Below are 20245 nucleotides of genomic sequence, written 5' to 3'. Positions count from 1 at the left end.
AATAAAATGAAGGAGTAATATTGTCGTATCGCCGGTCTCTTTTTTTATTCATAGATAACGCACTTAGTAGTATCAAAATAAAATCATAAAACAATTCGTGCCTAACCAAATATAAGAAGTTCACAATTCTATCATGAACTAAAGCGACGAAAAACTCGAGTGAAATTGTTAGCTTGGAACTTATATATCTACTTAGTGTACAAATTGTGCAAAATAAAATATAAAACAATGCATCATACACAGATAAAGAACTGCAAGGACGTTATTTTCAAAAATATACTTCATATAATTGACTACTGTAATTATATTACCTGGACAGCATTTGGATCCTTTGATTGTGCAAGAATATCTAAAAGTTCATCATTGCTCAGAAAGTAGAATCGAGGGAAAACGAATCGCTTTGTTTCCAAATAGTCCTGGAGAAGAATAAATTATAAAATGAGGATTATTGAATGGCTTTAAATTACATATATGGTCAAGTTTCTACTTAAGATAATGTCGGAACCAGTAATAAGCAAAGCACTAAATTGATAATAAAAGCACCAAGAGTCTCCTTAAGCAAATTAAAATCATTTTAAAAAAAAGACAAACAGATGGTAAACCCACTGCATAGAATTAAATGATTATTAATAACTAGCTGGTATGTACCATTATATCTTAGACCAATTCGTTTACTCATGTATATGACAATTTTCTATACCTAAAAAAAAAAGACAATAAGGAAAAATTGTAAGAGACGGTGGATCTCTGAGTACTTATTTCAAATTAAAATACCTAACACTCACCTCAAGACACTTCTGCACTTTCTCTAAATTAGCATTGGCCATTTGTAGGGTGTCAAGGGTGCCAGGAGTTATGGCAGATTTGAGGGCATTCGGTCTATCCTCTGTTCTCCTCATGATGTCCTTCCATGCTTTGTCGACTGACATGAATAGCTTGAATTCTGTCGGTAGTTGTCTAAGGGAGAAAAATGGAAATTAAAAACAAAAGACTAAAATTGGTACTTTTATACCCATGAAGAACTTTTTTGAGTTTATGCAATCTAAGACAAATATCTATGATTGCTTACTATCCAATGGATAGGATGCTGGTCTACTCTAAAGTACTTTCAATTCTACAAATGACTTCCAAAATAACAATCAGACAAACAATAGAATACAAAGCAACTCTCACAAATCAAGCTTAAAAATCTCTTTCATACTCTGCAATTTGTAAGTGACATGACACTTATATTATAAGCTTGTAATTTACGTCAAATCAAAACTAACACTGACCTTTGGATATCAGGAGTGCTAAATATCTGTTCTAGATAAAGCCAGTTTCTTTGGCAAGTCAGCCATTCATCCAATGTACGAGAAAACACTTGAAGTTTTCTCTCCCATTCCTCCACAAGGGCCTGAATAAGACATATTTATTGTCATATAAATTACAAAATATTGTTTGTTTTCTGATAATATCATACTTAAGTGAGAAACAAGTCATTGTTAAAAAAACAGTAACATGATAGTTCGCCGGAAAGAAAAATTCAACTCAGTTGGTTTGATAATCTCTATTCTCTGTAGAATCCACAACGATATTACGTTTCAGAATTTGAAAATAGACAACATAAATCTATTAATTGTCTAATCATGTTTTCTTCACTGTTGGTTGACTTGTGATTTTATCATACTGAAACTTAATTGGAAAATCAGGAAAAATATTCATTTTCTTGATATACCTTGATAGGAGAGACATATCTTGAGCCTCTTATGGTTCCCACAGTGATCTGGCTCTCCTCAAGTTGTGCCATGATATCATCAGCCCCGTAAATGACTAAAGTGTCCCGACCTGCATGAGGAATCAGGCGGAAATCTGTGCTCAACCACAAATCAATTACCTAAGAAATGAAAATCAACATACAAAGGGTCAGTTAAAACAACAAATTAGGACAGAATGAAATGTATGGTTTTTAAAGAAATTAAATCAAAGGGATGACTATTAAATTTAATCGTGGAATTACCATATAACCTTAAAAGTAAAACAATGGAAAAAAAATAATCAAACCATACCTTATTATGACATGACACTGATTTGCCTTAATTTGTTTTTGGTTGGTTTTTATTTTATGGCAGATCGAACTTAAATGATGAAATAAGTAAGTCCAAACCTTCTGCAACATCATTTCAAGAGTGGCTTCATTGCTGGCCGTTGTGGCAATCTCTTGAATCTTCTCTTTGTGCTTGAAAATCTGTATGGATAAAATGTTACACAAAATACTTGAAACTTTGAAATAGCCAGAGTAAAACTATAATTACTATCACCAAAAACATCAAATAACAGCAATATCAGGGACAGAAGTGGATCCTCTAAACACCATCTCATCTCCCTAGCCTGCATATGTTGCAAACTTCTTGAACACATCGACTGAACTACATAACTGACCTACATAACTGGAATAAAGCATTGTTACAGACATTCAACATGGTTTCCACAAACAAAGATCATGACCCAAAATCTATCTATTATCCAAGAGCTAACTACAAAACTAGACAAAGAAGGACAAAACAGATGTAGTCCTCCTGGACTTTGCCAAAGCCTTTGATAAAGTACGTCACCAGCTTTTAATAAACAAGACCACCATCGCAAGTAAAGAAACAAATGATACACCTATCTATGTGTCACAGTAAAGGTTGTTCACAATTATCTTATTAAATTTTATTTTATTAAGAACGGAATTCATCTCACTCCAGTTATATTTCCGTAGGCTTAGATAAACTTTACTTTCTAATATTAGATCGTCTTTCCTTTTATAGCCTTCCCTCGAATTAATTTCTAATTAGTGAATACTTTTCGTTCTACATTCTGTCACGTAGCCACTTATTATAAAAGCTGATAGGTCTAACATTCTACACTCACTTCTCTCTACAATCTATGCCGGACGGCCAGTCGCTCCATTCCCCATATATATTTGAAGATTTTTATCTTTTGATACTTTGTGGATATTTTATCTCCACCATCAAGACGCCGGAGCTTTTACCTTTGACTGTATAATCCTCAAGGATCAAACCTGAGCCCACTGTCAAAGATATATACAATAACCCCTTCCCAACTACCTGGAAGTGGAACTTTACGAGCCTGAGCCCGTTATTGGAGGAATATAGAACCCACGCCTGTCAACTGCCTGGAAACGTAACCTTACGAACCTGACATTATATCATCATAAGTTACATAATATATTCACATTTCTATTTGTAACTATCACAATCACTATTTATCTCTTTTAATTAAATTTCATCTTTCTTTTTATTTCATCTTAAACAAATCGTTAATTGTTTTTCATTTATAGTAACTAGTAAATTCTGGGGCCTCATTCTACATATCTTTATGCATAGTCGAGTAGCTCTTTACTCACTTGAGACCATGACACTATGGATTAAGTCATTAATCAGGCGATTGCAATAGGTCACCATTAGTGAAGAAAAATCAAACCGCAGTCACTTGACATCAGTGGTGGCAAAAGGCACTTTTTTGTGCATATCAATGACCTTTCAGACCATATAAATCACAACCGTTGATAAAATGATGACCTGACTTGACCTATGACATGAATTTTTCACATCTCTGTCATCTGGGATGCCTCAGCTGCTTCTAACCAACGTTGTCAATCTACAGTAATTGTCTGCACTGCATGAGGATCCCCAATGGTGTTGAGATAGAGTCGCTGATCTTCTTCTGAATAAAACAAGTGATATAAGGATAACAATATCAGTTTAAAGTTAGAAAGAATCATCTTACACTATGAATAATACTCACGTTCATTTCCAACAAGTTTCCAAGGGTAAAAGACTTATCTCGACTGATGCTTTTCCCAATTATTCGCTGGATCTCATCCCAGTGCCTCTGACGTAGTGATTGGTTCCTTAGAGATGTGATGACAGGCATGCCTTGCTTAAAATCCATCACCTTATCCTTCAACCTTGGAACGACTTCGTTATGGGGAAGACCTGACAGAAAAAGAGTTGGTTCGTGATGACATGTTCATTTATTTTTGCTTCAATTGGGAATGAATCCAAACTTATATCCAGACTTTTGATTTACAGTGCAATAGTTAGTGCCTCTAAAATATAGAATGTGTTAATTTTAAAAATTCAACCATGTAGTACAGAAATAATAAAAAATTCATAACACACCGTTGATAGAATACATGGCAATAAATTGTCAATAGTCTCAATTCTCTGACACCAGTGAATTTTTTTCCTGCAAATAAATGTAAGATATAAATTACAATAAATAAGATGTACTTGTGTGATGACACTTCTTGCAGCCATTACCTTAGATGCTCTTTTATAACATCATTATGTTCAGTCTGAGTTAATAGGTTTATAGGAAGAAGAAGTAATGAGATTGTAGTAAGTTGAGTTTTAGGTTATTGTCAGTAGGTTATATTAATGACTTACTGTGCAATATTTGCGCAACATGAATTAATAACATTAAAACTTGACTTTTGTTCTTACCTTTCTCCAGCATGTAAACAGTCTGGGTAAATTTGTTGACATTTTTCTGAAGACCTTCTACATTGATGGAGTCAAAAGATGTAGTCGTCCAATCCTCCACTAGTTTGGTCCACTCTTCAAGGGACTGCCATAACAAGCCTCTAAGAGTTAAGTCCCTTTCAATCTCATTCAAGTCAGTTTGAATTTCCTGGACATTATTGTCTGACTTTTTATCATTTGACACAAGGCTTTGAAAAAGAAGAATAAAGATTAATTGGTGATTCCAGTGAAGTAATCGGCATGTAATAATTTAGATTAGAGAACTGTTTAAAAACGTGAAATGTCATAAATATATCTATTTTGTCTTCTTTAAGAAGTATCAACTCCATTAGTACCTTTTATAATATTTTTGTAGAAACAAAATTACAAAATCCTACCCCCCCCCCCCCCCCCCCCCCGTCTTTCTCCCTTGCCTTTCTCATTAAACAAAACTAGTCAAAGTGATGAAAATTTGAATTTTACTCACTCTCCGTAATAACTCTTTTTCTGTCTTGACAAGGATGAACCAAACCGTTCTTGGTAGCTTGCATAACTCCTGGCTTTTAATGACAGAATCTGGACTTCCTCTTGCAAAAGTCTAATCGTTTCCAGGGCGGACAGAACATGAGTATCGTTGTGGAGGAGCTCAGGATCTTGTACACGTGATTTGAAGTCCATTAGTGTTGCCCTGATATTGTTGATGAGTGTATCCAATTGTGATGAAAACTTCCTTATATTGTCATCCTTCTTGGCCTCACAGTAAAGAATGGTGGACTGGAAAAAAAATTATTATGAAACATTATATGAGATACCAATAAATATATTCAATTATCATAATTTCAAATCTGATATATTTGATATCCCTGAGAAAATCATAACAAGAAAATGGGAATGTGTAATAATTTTGTAATAGGTCTTTAAAATAGACATTATAATGTCGTGTGGTGTAAAGGTAAGGAACTGAATTTAGTGTGAAGAATCGAGTCATAAGTTAGACACCTCAATAGTATACTCTTATGACAGGAATTTGCGTACATTTTTCTCATCCTATAGGAGCTGAACATTAAATTAAGAGGTCCTCTTAGTGTAAAATTGTATTAGTACTTAACAGGCTGCCTGTCTCATTTTATGCTGTTAGACAATCAGAAGATAACCCAAAAAAATGGTAGAATACCTTGAGATGCTGAAAACTTGGAGACAATGTCTGATATAAAGCCATGTCCTCGGCTTCAATGTTGATGTTAAATTCTTTGGCAATTGTGAACATTTTGTTGACAACATTGAATTCTTTTTCAAGAGCAGGTAACTCTGTTGACATTCTTCCCAAGAAAGAAAGATGATCGACGAATTCTTCAACAGTGATAATATTCTTGTCAAGTCGTTTTGAAGCACCCTGCAGTAAAAAAAAAATTGAAAAAGTACATCACAACACGTGGGTTTACAATATGTACCAAAAAATACTGAGCCCACTGCTTTCAAGACAATTGATGCATGCTTAAACATCATCTCTGAGACAGACAAGCATCCTATCCTACTTAAAGGGTAGCAAGCAATTGCTATTGTGTTTCACGCTATAGAAACTGGGATAAACACTGGCTCCATGAGCCTAATGGCTCTGAAGGACAAATACTAATATCATCTCATTTCTTTCCAAATATTCCCAATTATGTAAAAATAAAAAGTTTTATTACCGACATCCGTGATGATAAAATATGATCAAAACACAAGGCACTGATGCCTGTAACAATTCTAATCTAGTGTGATATTTTTCCCCTAAAACAAATTGATAATTAAAAAGTTCGGATGATTGAATATTTTACCTTTATAATGGTGATAAGGTCATCGTTGTGTTTATTTGCAATGACGGGTAGACACTTATTGACAGCTCCCACAACAGATTCAGGGAAAGGAAGACAACTATCACAGAACCCTTGAGCTTGGACATGCACCATCGCCACTCTTCTTGCAATTGGCATTTTCTTCATCCTCCGAATCTGAGATTCACAAAAATATGGATCAAGTTTCAGAAAAATCAATTTCATTAATAAAAACCTAGTTAATTATTTTTACTCATTTTGTGTTTTAAAAATAACAGCATATCAAATAAGATATATTGTCATTGCTGTAACCTATAGAAATGTAATTTTTCAGTGACGAATCCATAGGTCAATATACTTACCATTTCAGAGTGTGTACCCAAAACCTGGTTAAACTCATCAGTTGTCCAAGGTTTTTTTGCAATTGAATCTTCAACATGCATGCGTCGGGATTGATCCACCATCATGCAAAATGTGTCATAATTCTGTTTGAAGGAGAAAAAAGAAAGTGAATACTTTCATACATTTCTACATTTTGAGAAGAACAAAGGACTCATGAAATAGTTATTTGCATTTGTTCAGATTTTTTTTAAAGGCCAAAACTTAATTTGTGTTCTTTTGAAAATCAATTAAATTATATCAAATTTCTAATTAATCATTACCTATATGCACTAAACCTTTGTTTTGTTATTATAATAATTATTGATTCCTTTTGGTTGACACTATGTGTGTAAATTTGGGTGACGAAAGTGTATTAGGTGTGTGTGTGTGTGTGTGTGTGTGTGTATGTGTGTGTGTGTGTGAATGAGAGAGATAAATAGGTAAGTAGATCAATAGATAGATAGATAGATAGAGAGAGAGAGAGAGAGAGAGAGAGAGAGAGAGAGAGAGAGAGAGAGAGAGAGAGAGAGAGAGAGAGAGAGAGAGAGAGAGAAGAAAGAGAGAGAGAGAGAGAGAGAGAGAGAGAGAGAGAGAGAGAGAGAGAAAGAGAGAGAGTCTGTCCGTGTGGAAAAGTGAGTTTATGATTTTGCAACAAAGTCAAAGTTGTGATGTGTTGCTTGTCGCACCTAAAGAAAGCAGACAAGTCAACTGATCTTAAAGGAATTACATAACGTCCGTAACTTTTGTGCAGGATTATAATATAAATAATAATTCAAATACATCTTTGTTACTCCACTACCATGCTTTAAATGTGGATGGGGGTGTTGACCAGCAAATAAATTTCTACATGAAAAAACTTTTAAAAGATAAATTTTCATATAGGAATTTGCACTGATTACCGAATAAAGTAAAACTAGAAGTCAGTGGCAAAATAGGGTATTCTATGAATCAGATAAAAATTAAAGTAATTTCGAGGTTTCTGACAGTAAAAATAAAAAATGGAAAGACTATTCACTTGACACATCTTCTTACCGTTGTGTACTGCTGTAAGAGTTCCATTTCCATGTCAATGTATGTCAGCATACCAGACAGTAATCGCTGGTAACTTGGGTCGTCTCTTAAAATCAGGTCGAGATCAGGCCATTCAGACTGCATCTCTCGTCTTTCCTCAGCCTCCTCTTCATCAAATTTCAATTTCAGATCATGTTTTGGAGGAGAATAGAATACAGCAAGCTTTGGCTCCCGCAACATAGGCACAACTTGAACTGAATGGTAAAATAAAGGTTGAGATTACAAAGAGCATCTTCAAGTGTATCTGAACATCTGTACAATTAACGAAAATTATAAATGATGTAGTCGGTGACGAAAGATTTAGTACTATTCATTTTTTATATAGGCCTAATAAGTGTTGACAATTCTTGTGCGGGTTATTAAAAATATGAATCATTATTTGTCTCTTTACAGAGTTAAAATCTCATGACTGATAATTTATTTTCTCAAGTTATTTTTCTGATATGTATCAACACATCTTAACTTTAATCCTTGTCTCTTCAATTGTCTCTGTATGAGGCCCATAGCCTCATTCCAGTATTAATAATGGAGTAGACTAGAGGCTGATATTTGAATTTAAAATTTCAAGATCTGATTTATTTGAAGTTCCACAAATCAAATCCATTTTTGTAAAAAAATTAGATAAATAAATAAATAAAATTATTTTTAAAGCATAAAAGATTTTATCAATATTTTTTAATGGACTTTCAATTCCAATTTAGTATCTTGTTCACTCCGAAATTAGACCATGTTGAGGTAATAACATATCTGCAATATATAATATGAAAATGCCTTCCTGATTTGATTTACGTCTATATATTTATATATAATATTATATTGATAACTTACCAACAGTATCTTCAAAATAACAAATCATCGACTGGATGCTTTCACGAAAATCTGCTGCACTTGGTGACAAGCTGACATATGATTTTTTGCTTTCTGCTGTAGTTGCTCTAAAAATGATATGAAAGTTATAGTATGTCTCATCTGAGATTCTAAAAAAAAGGTATCTCTAACAAATTAACCACATAGAAAATTGGACTTATACAATCATGTACAAATTCATTGAAAAAAAAAAAGAAAGAAAACAATACAAGAAATAAATAGGTGTGAATAAATGTGTATATGAATGAAAACTTACTGAATAATTAATATATGGATGAATGAATGAATGAATGAATGAATGAATGAATGAATGAATGAATGAATGAATGAATGAGTGAATGAAATGAATAAAACAAAACAGCAAAACTGACTCTCTCTGGTGGCGCTCTGGATAAGCATATTGATCCTGGTTGCTTGGCGATTCCTTATCAGATTCTCCTTCTGATTCATCTTCAGAGTCTCCTGTCTCATACTCACTCTCGTACTCCGAGTCAGAGCCTGGAAGAGGATTGTCAAGACAAAATATAATATACTGCTTAAACGACAGCATTTTGAGTCTGGACCAGTGACGGAAATAATCATTTTCGGAGTATGATTTTTTTAACAGGTTGAAATTTATATGAATTGCGGTTGATGTTTCTCTAGTTGGGTGCTAGAAATATTTTTTTGTCGAAATAGTGACAGAAATATATGTATGACATATCAATTTCATACATTCATATGAATGTATGTTACATGTTGTCAGTGGCCAATGATACAAAACCCTAGCCCTTAGAACTTTAAAAACATTATTCCAATCAACTCAGATATGAACAAGCACCTAATTATAGGCATTAATAAATATTGCAAGAGTGCTAGTACAAGAAGCGTACTTGACAGGCAAAGTGCATTGTGTTGTGTCAATGTTTAAAAGAGATAATTATCTTTTTTTTTTTTTTAACCCTCAGTATTTAAAAAAATTAATGTAACAATCGCTTTTGATCACAGTAATCTTGATTATGATTATGTGCTAATCAGCACAAGACGATTTTTAAGATCATATTTAGTATATCTCCACAAACCAATTTCTATTACTGTTAAAGTTTTTTTTAAATATGTTGCTTTTATAGATGATTGCAATAAAAAGTAGACAAAGCAAACTTTCACAGACATGATTGAAAATTTCAACTTAAAAATTTATATCAAAAGAAGTTAAAATGAAGACATAAAAACATACTTGTTTCATCTTTTTCCTGAAGAGTTTCAGGTTTAGAAGTGTCAACAGATTCAGATTGTTCTGCAGGTAGTGACCATTTAACACGGCCTTTCTGTTTTTTCTTTCCATCAACAGAGTGCTTCCCTGAATCGGAAGTTGACAAATCGGGAACATTCAGAACAAGGTTGACTGAGAAAACTGGATTGTTCACCTCCTCAACGATGTCTCTTCTGCGAATTTCTTCCAATACCTTTTTCAATGAGATGAAGAGAAATATTGAAAAATTGTTGTGACACACAAAATCCAACCTAACAACTTCATAATTAATATAATTCAACATTAAATGTCAAGTATTGAATGCATGTATATATTATATATATATATATATATATATATATATATATATATATATATATATATATATATATATATATATATATATATATATATATATATATATATATATATATATATACCAATGTGAATCAGAATACAAAAAATTATTCAGTATCAAAACCCAGTTTTAAAATTTATAAAAATTGAAGTATGTGTTTTTCATGAAGAGCATACTTGTAATTTAGAGAAATTAAACCAAATACAAAAAAACATATCTTTCAAATTGAGCATTACCTCATCAGCATCAGGAGGTCCCTCCACTTCGGACACCCTGTCAAAATCATAATGAGGAATCACGTATGGCTCTGAAGACGGCTCTTTGGCTATTTTGTTCTTGTTTTCTGACAAAAAGCTCAGGCTGGAATCAAGTTCCATTTGGGTAGACACTCTGGATTGTTTTAATAAAGAAAAGAAGTGCAAAAAATGACTTTAAAAGATCTCTATCGATAGGCCACTTTTAGTACAATTAAAATACAAAACATTATGATGATTTGAAATACAAGTTGCATTGTGTTATCTTTAAAGATAGTAATATAAAAGGAATTCCACTATATCTAAACCAAAGGATTGTCTTCTTTAGTTATACATTAGGTTGATAAAGTCAGAGAAGCCCTGACTGTGACAAAAAAAACCTGAATATTCTTCGTGTGTATAGATCATCACCATAATCATAATTATAGTTTAATCCTGTCAGATGGAATGATTATAAACTTCTGAACACAAACATATTATGTATACCAGGCTAGTTCTATAATATACAATTTTAACCAAATTACTTTTCTCCGGATCTTTTTTTCTTCAAATTTTGATCTATTATATTTTTAGGTCAGAATTTTTTTGTAGTTGGATTTTTACCTGTAAAAGATATGAACAAAACAACGGAGAGTTGGAAAATTCTAAATAGTCATGTTACCCTTTCCTTTGACAAATCTAGAGACTTCAAGCTCCCATTTGAAGCATGGTGAACAAATTGGCCGGTAATAATGTGGACAATTGAGTTTACACTGTGAAGCGGTTTGCTTTGCTATTATGCCAATGGTGTGTTACACACGTATTTATTGCAATTGTCTTTTTTATTTCACCTAACAGACTTTTTAAATTGATGGGTTATGAGCTCATTTGTGTTTTTAATGAATTATATGTATCGTTTTAAAAATTAAATAATTGACTTTAACCAACACCAATAATTTGTTTCTTGCTTCGTGGTAATAGTGATTAAGAGAACACACCCCTCAACCTGAACAGAATAGCATAGTAAAATTATATGAATAAAATGTTGTATACTCAAGAAAAGGCAACATTCATCTTAAATCTTATTATCTAATCAATGACGTATGAATACTTTTTATTTAAAATACAATGGAAATACATGAAAAGGAATACTCAAAATTTAAAATTTAAAAAGTAGGTTGAAAATAAGTCAGTGAATGAACACAGATGGGGTGCTTTACAACATAGAGTGATAACATTTTTAGAAGTGCTTCATCAAGTGCATATAAGTACAATAACAAACACCACCATTAATATGCACGTCGATTTACACACTTGGACTGTAAAGATTAAAATAAACTTATTCTAACAGATGATATGGCAGGGAGCCTGGTGTCAAGTGAATAATGCAAATATTGTATAAAGTAATATGTATCAAAATTTAATATAAACAATTTTTCTCAAGAAATTCTTTAAAATCATTCATTCAAAATATGTAATTTATCGAATGACGTTTTTTGTCGATGAACTGAAAAATTCCTGTGTGCTATTGAGAGTTGAGTTGATGTTCAATGACAGTTAATAGTGACATACTCTCTCTCTCTCTCTCTCTCTCTCTCTCTCTCTCTCTCTCTCTCTCTCTCTCTCTCTCTCTCTCTCTCTCTCTCTCTCTCCCCTCTCTCTCTCCTCCTCTCTCTCTCTCTCCTCTCTCTCTCTCCTCTCTCTCTCTCTCCTCTCCTCTCTCTCTTATACATCTGTCTGTCTCTCTATCTATCTGTCCATATATCTCAGTCAGTCACTCAGTGTGTGAGTGTTTGTTTGTTGTGTGTGTGTGTTATACATATATATATATATATATATATATATATATATATATATATATATATATGTGTGTGTGTGTGTGTGTGTGTGTTAGTATGGGCATGTTTTAGTATACTAATACATTGCTACTTGGTTATTCCTTATTGCCTTTACCAGGGCCTATACATGTATGCATTTGTGTATACATTTTTGTTCGTGTGCTTGTGTGTAAGTGTATTTGTTGATAGATGTGAATATGTGAGTGCTCAATGAATCCAAATTGTTAACAGTGTGCATGTGTATGTGTATGTATGTGTTTGTGTGTATTTGTGTATATGTGTGCGCTCGTGTGTGTGTGTATGTGTGTGTGTGTGAGTGTATGGTGTGAATGAGGATTTCTGATGAAATAGTCAAACACTTTTGAGCATTTGTAATGGAAAAGTCGCTTTATAAATATTACTGTTTTGCTTATGATAATTGATTGAGAGAACGGCGCACTGTCGAGGAGTCAGATATTATATTATCGTTCTTTGTTTTGTGGTTGCTTTTGTTCTCCATTCTTTGGATTTTCTTTTTTTTTAAATTCATTTTTGTTGTATTTTTTTAGGGTTTTTTTTTTTTTGAGGGGGGGGGGGGGGCAGAAGAATATCAAAAGTAACCTATCTTTCAATACAATAATTTGATAACTCAAATGTATCAACTTAATTTCATTATACCGTGTAACACATCTTCAAACCACTGAAGTCTACCCTTTACAGATACCATCATGCATAAATTAACATTTCAGCAAGCACCAATCCACAACTGTCAAAACGCAGACATAGCACCCATACCACCAATCCTTGGTATACAAGATCAACAGATCAAACACAACATATAGGCAACAGAGCTTTTTTTCCCACGAACCACAAAGAAATGGAACAATCTGCCAGAAGGAATAGTGACAGCACCAAGTACACAACAATTTCTGTCCGCTCTGAGCGCATATGACATGGCGCAGTACTTGTCACCAGTATGATGGCATTGACGCCTGATTGAAGAAGAAGAAGAAAAAGAAGAACAAGAAGTAGAAGTAGAACTAGTAGTAGTAGAAGAAGAAGAAGAAGAAGAAGAGTCTTTGACCTAATATGGCATTATCACTATACTAAAGCTCAATGCGGTAGATTAAGTCACTAGTCTACTTACTCTGAAATAAAAACCAATCCATTTGATGTGAATTCTGGCTACAATAAAAGTTGTCATCTTTTTGGGGGTTCTCTCCCCTTTTATTTTGACTCATGATGTCTTGTTTTGGTGTTGTTGTTGTTGAGTCTGATTTTTGTGGAATGCAGGGCAATTTTGTGCAACCAATACAATAATAAACAGTGACAAGTTTGTCTGCGTCCATTTCCATTGTAGTGTCTTGAACTTAATAAAGTGTGAGTTTCAGTGCAAAGAAAAATCAAAAATATCACTTTCAAATGGATTGGTGCCTTGTAACAAATCTAGCTGAAAGCTTCCATATCGAAATTGTTGCTGGTGCATGTCATGGATATTATTATTTCAAAATCTTTGGAGTATTTTTGATATTCAAATGATTGTCTGACAAATTCGTTAGAAAAAAAAAACAAATATGATAGGTAATTTTGAACTGTAAAAATAATTATATAAAAAATATTTGAAAAAGAAATATTAAACATTTAAATCACATGACCTTATTGCCAGCCAATTCACTATAACATAGAAGCCTTCATTAAGACTACAATAATTATACTTAATATATTAAATGTTGCTTTGTCTAATAATCGGGTTATTCAAAATCATGTATCTTAAACAAAACAAAAATGGTTGACCAACCATATTTTAAGAAAACAAAGCAACTAAGAGGAGAATTGATCTATTTCATGAGGCCCATAACAAAAGACTTGGGAATTGTGAATGTTACGAAATAGATACATACGTATTGGTATGGCAGTAAAATGGCGTAAATTATAGAAATAAAATCAAAATTTCATAATTTTGACAAATTATTTTCTAATTTCTCAGGCAATCAACTCCACCGATTTAAAAAAAGTAATGTGATATCTTTTCTATTATATACCACCATCCAATAACAAATCAAGTAATGTCATTAAACCTCCTAAGTAAATAAATAAAACCAACAGACAATACAACAGCAAGTAAATCTGAACTAACAAGTGATTAAAATTTCAATGGATGTGAGCAAGATATGAATTATACAAACCTGATTTGCTGCTTTGGTCTTTCAAATAAAGAAAACAAAAATATCAATTATAATAGAAGTAAATGCAACTTATCAAATATTGTCAAATCATTCTATTCTTTGACTCACAAATTCATCTATTTAGCAATAAACTAAGATAATGTTTCATTCAAGTTTAAAATACAAAACGCAAGTTGCGTGTCATTAATGGACAGCGATAATAATTATAAGGGAAACGCAGATGATGATGGATGATAGAGGCGGGGATGGTGATTGTGGTTTTCATGTCATTGCTGTTGTTATGGTAATATTGGAAATAGTTTTGGTAAAGATGATGATGATGATGATGATGATGATGATGATATCTTTGATGATTAAAATAATAAATGGTCGCACAAACGTTGTTAAACTTATCATAATTACCTTGAAGAGGATGCAATTGGTGTTGAATAATCAGAATTTTGTGAAATCGAATCATCCTGCAGAAATACAATTTAAAATTACGATATATTTTCTAACATTTGTTTACATGACAGGTGTTTGAGGTCTAAAGAAAAGCATGTGCAAAACATTTATATCACATGTCAATTGAATTAATTAAATTTATTCTATTTCAGGCACACCTGATAAATTTGATCTTTAAATTTCTAAACAATTATGAATTTTCATCAGATGGATAGGACAGTTAAAAATTAAAGTACATTTTATGAAAGAAACGATTTGAAATATTAAGTTATGGTTGATAGCAAATGCTAGTCGATTTGATGGAGTTGGACCACTAGTACTGTTGAATCAAGTTGTAAAAATAATTTACTACACTAAGCACAATGAGGGGAAAATATATTTAAAGACAAAGGAAGATATTAGCTCCCAGATATCAAATTACATCATCATCATCCTCTGAATCTTCATCATCTTGTGAGTGGTATGAAGTCACAAGATGATCTAAGAGGCCTTGGGCGGCAGAGTACACAAGGTGACGTAACAAGTCTTGGAAGATGTAGTCCACACATCTAAGAAAACACGATAGACGAGCCAGAATCTTACGCCATTCAGCAATCTCCGCATACAGAGGTTTGTTTTCTGAAAATGTAGACAATTATCAAATGACAACTATGAAACATAATAGAAGTATATTGCGTTGTAAAACTATAAAGTAGTCCATTTGTTTTTAGGAAAGATAACAGGAATTATTTTAAAACAAAAATATTAACAGATCAGTAACTTTTCTTTTTCAAAATATGTAAAAATAAATTATATGATTTAAAGAAACCGAGAGCTAGAAGAAGACCATATCCTAACATTAAGTCTAAATAATTTATCTGGATTTTTTCAAAGATCTTCACCAAATTTTATTAATATTATTTTCTCTGAAATAGACAGATTATTAAACATTTGGCTGCAGTTAACAGAAACAATTACTTTTTTCTTCCTCCTCCTTCTTGGTCATATTTGCATCTCCAAAAGTTTGTCTTATTTTTAGCCTGTTTTTCTGACTGGCAAGAAGTGCGGCTCTGACTGCTGGTGATTTAATGAGGACTTTTCTATCTCCTTCTTCTCTGATGCCTTGAGTTATTCCCTCCATTTCTGCCACAGTCTATAATAAAAGATATGATCTCATTAATAACTTATATTGAAAAACCTTAACTAAATGATTAGTTTAATGATAAATTGCCAAGATCTGACAGAAATGCTTTGTGATCAATTAACATCCTATTCAAATGGTAGCGAGTAATAGATACTGTCAACTTAACGTTACAGTAACCAGAATAAACTCGAGCACCATATAGGCATTATGGCACTAAAAGACGACGCCATAAATGGTAACAAGGTTAAAATTTACGGGGAAACAGACACTATTATGCTAGTCGAATAAGAAAACCTATTAGAAAATTCGAGAAGAAGATTCAAAGCCAATAATATGAATGACACCTCTTGCCTGGACGGAGAGAGAAGATTATACTGTTATCTAATCTAAGAGTGCATATCTCAGATTGCATACCAGAATTTTATTCCAATGATGTCTCGTGTTTGAACACTTCTCACCGCTAACTCACTTTTTTGAGGTGTTTTCCCTAGCTCATCTCTTAACCTCTTATATCTTATCAGCATTGATACAACAGCCTGCTTCATATTCTTTGAACAGACACACGTATATATATAATATATATATATATATTATATATATATATATATATAATGCCTTCACAAACATAACAGACATCTGCTTTTATTAGAAACTCAACTTACAGCACATGATTCCCACACAATCTCGATTATTTTCTCCCTAAGAACATTCAACTGTTCTAGTGCTGAGTCACAGCGATTTTTCTGAAGAGCTTCAAAATCGTGAAGAGTGAGAGTTGTGGCAGGGTCAAGTACGACCAAAGTTATGAGAGAACTGGTGTCCCCGTCTTTTACACTGGTACGTGCTCCTTCACAAAGACTTTTGACATGGAACAAGCAACCCTGAAGCACTTCATTGGCGAGAAAGAGTGACTTATACAGTTGCCCTCTGCAAATGAAAATGAGTATCGCTTTTTAATAATTTGTATACTTGGCTAAATAATAGGAAGGCATAATACAAACCAAAATTATTCATGTGGTAAAAGCAGACAGTAAAGTAATTTTGAATAATTAAACCAATAAAACTGCACTTTAAAATGATAACACTTTTTAGATTATTATGCCTAGCTGGATAGTCTAGGAAATGGGTTTCTGCATCAATGCATGCTGTTTTATTTTCATCATTTTCATTAAAGTGTGGGAAAAAAATTACACCTCATTCGACATATCATTGAAATTATACCAGCAAAATGGCTTGCACTAGAACACCTATTGCAGAAGGTAATCTATCTATATGTAAAAGTGAGAAGATCATTTCGTCGATATCATATTTCTAAAGAACTAGTTGGTTGTCATTTTATTAATGAAAATCTTATATTATTAATCAATAACAATCTTGTAATGAATTATCCAATGTCAACAAGAAATACAAATATTAAAGCAACAAAAATGAGACTTACTGATGTCCTTTGACCTTTTGCCCGCTGATTGATTTTTTCCAATTTTTAAATGCTTTCCATAGCCTGTGAATAATAGTAAAAGTGTTGTGTTATGGAAATTAAAATTACGTGTTTTTTTTGTTTATGTTTAGAGTCACTAGTAATTCCCTTAAAGTGTATTTTCACAAAGTTACCGATATAGTATGATTTAATTTCTGAGAGCAATATTATTCATCAAAAATACAATTGGACAAAATAGGAAACTTTAAGCACCATGTCCTAAATGGTCTGAAAATCCATATGTTTACATGAAGCTAAAATGACTTTAAATGAGAAATTTTTAAAAACGTGATACAAAACAGTGGCCTATAACCCACCCAAATAACCCTCATATAATGCTTTGTGAAAATATAAAAAGAACATATTGTTTCTACAGATGTAAAATAACTAATAATGTTTTAGGAAAAATACAGAAAGAAATATTCATCAAATTCTCCATTTAAAGGCCATTAAAAAAAACATAAGATTATTGATCAAGCTAAATTCTCAGAACATTTACTCTTCCCAAATAGTTGGACACATATACAGAGGGGTATAGAAAGTATCAACAAATTGTGCATTGTGACCAACAAGTTTGGCGAGAGCATATTATCTCTCATCATGGCTAATCTCTTGCAATTGTTAAGTACAAAAGAGTGACAGTGAATCAACATTGAACAAGATGTCGGGTTGCCTCAAAGCTGCTTTTGCTTGTCAAAATCTATACAGGGCTGCCATATAAGGTTTTTGTTTAATCAAATTGCTCAGTTTGTGATGGACTAAGAACAATGTTTACAACTACTGGTTTAAGTTTACAATATTTGTGTAAAATGTTGCAAAAGTGGACAGGAAACTCGACTTCGGTTAATCACAACATTTACACTGATCCCAGGGTGTTGCGATTATCCGGAGTGGACTGTATATGTTTTTACGACATTAAGATTAGTGTTACCTAAATTTCACAAAGACAGGAATTTTAAACACCATGTAAAACAGACGCCTTTCCCAAAGCCACCATAAAGCCGGAGTTGCATTCGATTCTCCCATTTTATCATCGGTTTCATAACACTGAAATATAAAAGGGTGAAAAAATAACTGACAAGATAGTTAATAAATGAATAAATGAATGAATGAATGAATGAATGAATGAATGAATGAATGAATAAATGAATGAATGAATGAAAGGAACAAATAATTTTTTTAAAAACTATATAAAAAATAAACAATTAATGAAATAAATGAGCAAATGAATAAACGAATGAATTGGAGAAATGTTATAGTTTTTAAGAAATGATCAAAACAACAATTGTTGAAACAAAAGGACAACATCCAGCAACAACAAATTAACACAAAAGACATTTTTTTTCAAAATTGAAGTACACATATTATGCAAAGTGCATCTTTTTTTCATGAAGAAAAATAAACAAAGACAATATTGCTTGATTCTCTTTCCAGCTATATGATTCATTATGAAAATTCTGAAAACCTATAATGGCATCAAGATCTAACAATCATTATTGTTCATGGTATAGAGATAGACTATAACAAAGAATGATCATGGAATGACCACAAAATAATATTGCCTTACCATTGTTACATAAGATGCACTGACTGTGAAATACATGGGCTTTGAGCGGGCAGTGTTTGCTGAAACAACTTGTAGGTCATATGGATTGTAACGAGCCCGCTGATTGTTTCGATTACGAGGAAGACAATAGTAGAAGTCCCCATTGTCCTCCTTGGCTTTTGCAGCACTCTGTTTAATATGAATGAAAGAATCATACTATAAAAAAAATTCAAATTCATGACTGAACTACAGGCTATAAAGATCAATTAAAATGACAACATTCAACAAAATGAGAACTGCAAATTACTCCTTGTGGTTGTTGTTGATTTTATAAGAGACTCCAAATTGAATTTTCTAACTATATTTTTAATATTGTGATAAGATTTTTTTATCTTTTGTCTTTTTTTCAGACGAACAGATACTTTTTTTAATTCCAAAATTTGATATCATATCTTTATATTGATTATTCACCTTCTCATCTTCAGGGATGTCTTTCAGGTTCTTCATTTTCTCTCTCGTATCTGGTCCATGTCGTGGAATGTCAAGAACCCAACCCAAATTTGTTCTCATGTCTAACAGCTGTTCATATGCGTCTTGGACTTCCGGCACTTGGAATTAAAAAAAACAAAGAAAAGAACAACTGATTATGTCCCCCAGATTATGGTTTATAAATAACAATTAGACTTTAAAGTCATAAAAATTAATAGTGTTGGATTTATCCCGAGACTGTAATAATAGCTTGATAAACTTTGAACATAGTGCTGGTCTATTGCAAAGCATTTCTGCTGTCTAACTTGGCATGTGAGAGGAATGCTCTACCACCTGCGTTACTGGAGCCAATCTATATTATATTTACTATAAATTTCTCAAAATTTTTCAAAAGCGCAAAAACTTTATATCAAAAATTAAAGAATAAATCTGCAATTGGTAATCTTGATTGTCAAAACAAAAACAAACAAAAAATAGAAGTTAGCTTAAGGATCACATCTAATTCAAGAAAAATTATATTGAAAGCTTATTGTAATAATTTTGGCTTTCAAAGATAGGCACTCTTATAACCTGTTTTAGCATCTGGAACAACAGTCTCAATATCTAAATCAACTACGAGCAGTTTGTAATTTACATTTCTGTTATTTTTGGTAATTATCTCCTTGATAACACCCTGAATGCTTTATCATGTGGC

At 32.5% G+C, this 20245-nt stretch overlaps 1 protein-coding gene across 3 annotated transcripts in view; it reads right to left on the bottom strand.

Annotated features, from left to right (window-relative positions):
• LOC144962766 (dynein axonemal heavy chain 6-like) overlaps nucleotides 1-20245 on the bottom strand; it is an 88063-nt gene that overhangs the window by 59228 nt on the left and 8590 nt on the right. For 2 of the 3 annotated variants that reach the window (XM_078896004.1, XM_078896006.1), the window contains exons 7-31: nucleotides 19534-19670; nucleotides 19084-19251; nucleotides 18448-18563; nucleotides 17478-17540; nucleotides 16702-16966; nucleotides 15874-16048; nucleotides 15338-15534; nucleotides 14875-14930; nucleotides 14473-14490; nucleotides 10473-10626; nucleotides 9864-10092; nucleotides 9019-9145; nucleotides 8609-8715; nucleotides 7742-7974; nucleotides 6691-6813; nucleotides 6332-6505; nucleotides 5686-5904; nucleotides 4999-5285; nucleotides 4494-4720; nucleotides 3793-3983; nucleotides 2147-2227; nucleotides 1718-1876; nucleotides 1275-1396; nucleotides 786-957; nucleotides 312-416 (exon numbers count right to left, since the gene is read on the bottom strand). In XM_078896004.1, coding sequence (XP_078752130.1) covers nucleotides 312-416; nucleotides 786-957; nucleotides 1275-1396; nucleotides 1718-1876; nucleotides 2147-2227; nucleotides 3793-3983; nucleotides 4494-4720; nucleotides 4999-5285; nucleotides 5686-5904; nucleotides 6332-6505; nucleotides 6691-6813; nucleotides 7742-7974; nucleotides 8609-8715; nucleotides 9019-9145; nucleotides 9864-10092; nucleotides 10473-10626; nucleotides 14473-14490; nucleotides 14875-14930; nucleotides 15338-15534; nucleotides 15874-16048; nucleotides 16702-16966; nucleotides 17478-17540; nucleotides 18448-18563; nucleotides 19084-19251; nucleotides 19534-19670 — 3905 coding nt within the window. The remainder of the gene's footprint in view (nucleotides 1-311; nucleotides 417-785; nucleotides 958-1274; nucleotides 1397-1717; nucleotides 1877-2146; nucleotides 2228-3792; nucleotides 3984-4493; nucleotides 4721-4998; nucleotides 5286-5685; nucleotides 5905-6331; nucleotides 6506-6690; nucleotides 6814-7741; nucleotides 7975-8608; nucleotides 8716-9018; nucleotides 9146-9863; nucleotides 10093-10472; nucleotides 10627-14472; nucleotides 14491-14874; nucleotides 14931-15337; nucleotides 15535-15873; nucleotides 16049-16701; nucleotides 16967-17477; nucleotides 17541-18447; nucleotides 18564-19083; nucleotides 19252-19533; nucleotides 19671-20245) is intronic. The other variant, XM_078896005.1, reaches the window with a different exon arrangement.

The sequence above is a fragment of the Berghia stephanieae genome, chromosome 1 (genome assembly GCF_034508935.2).
Source record: "Berghia stephanieae isolate SIO BIC M18660-M18661 chromosome 1, UCSD_Bste_1.3, whole genome shotgun sequence".
Taxonomy (NCBI): domain Eukaryota; kingdom Metazoa; phylum Mollusca; class Gastropoda; order Nudibranchia; family Aeolidiidae; genus Berghia; species Berghia stephanieae.
This window is presented reverse-complemented; position numbering and strand designations above follow the sequence as displayed.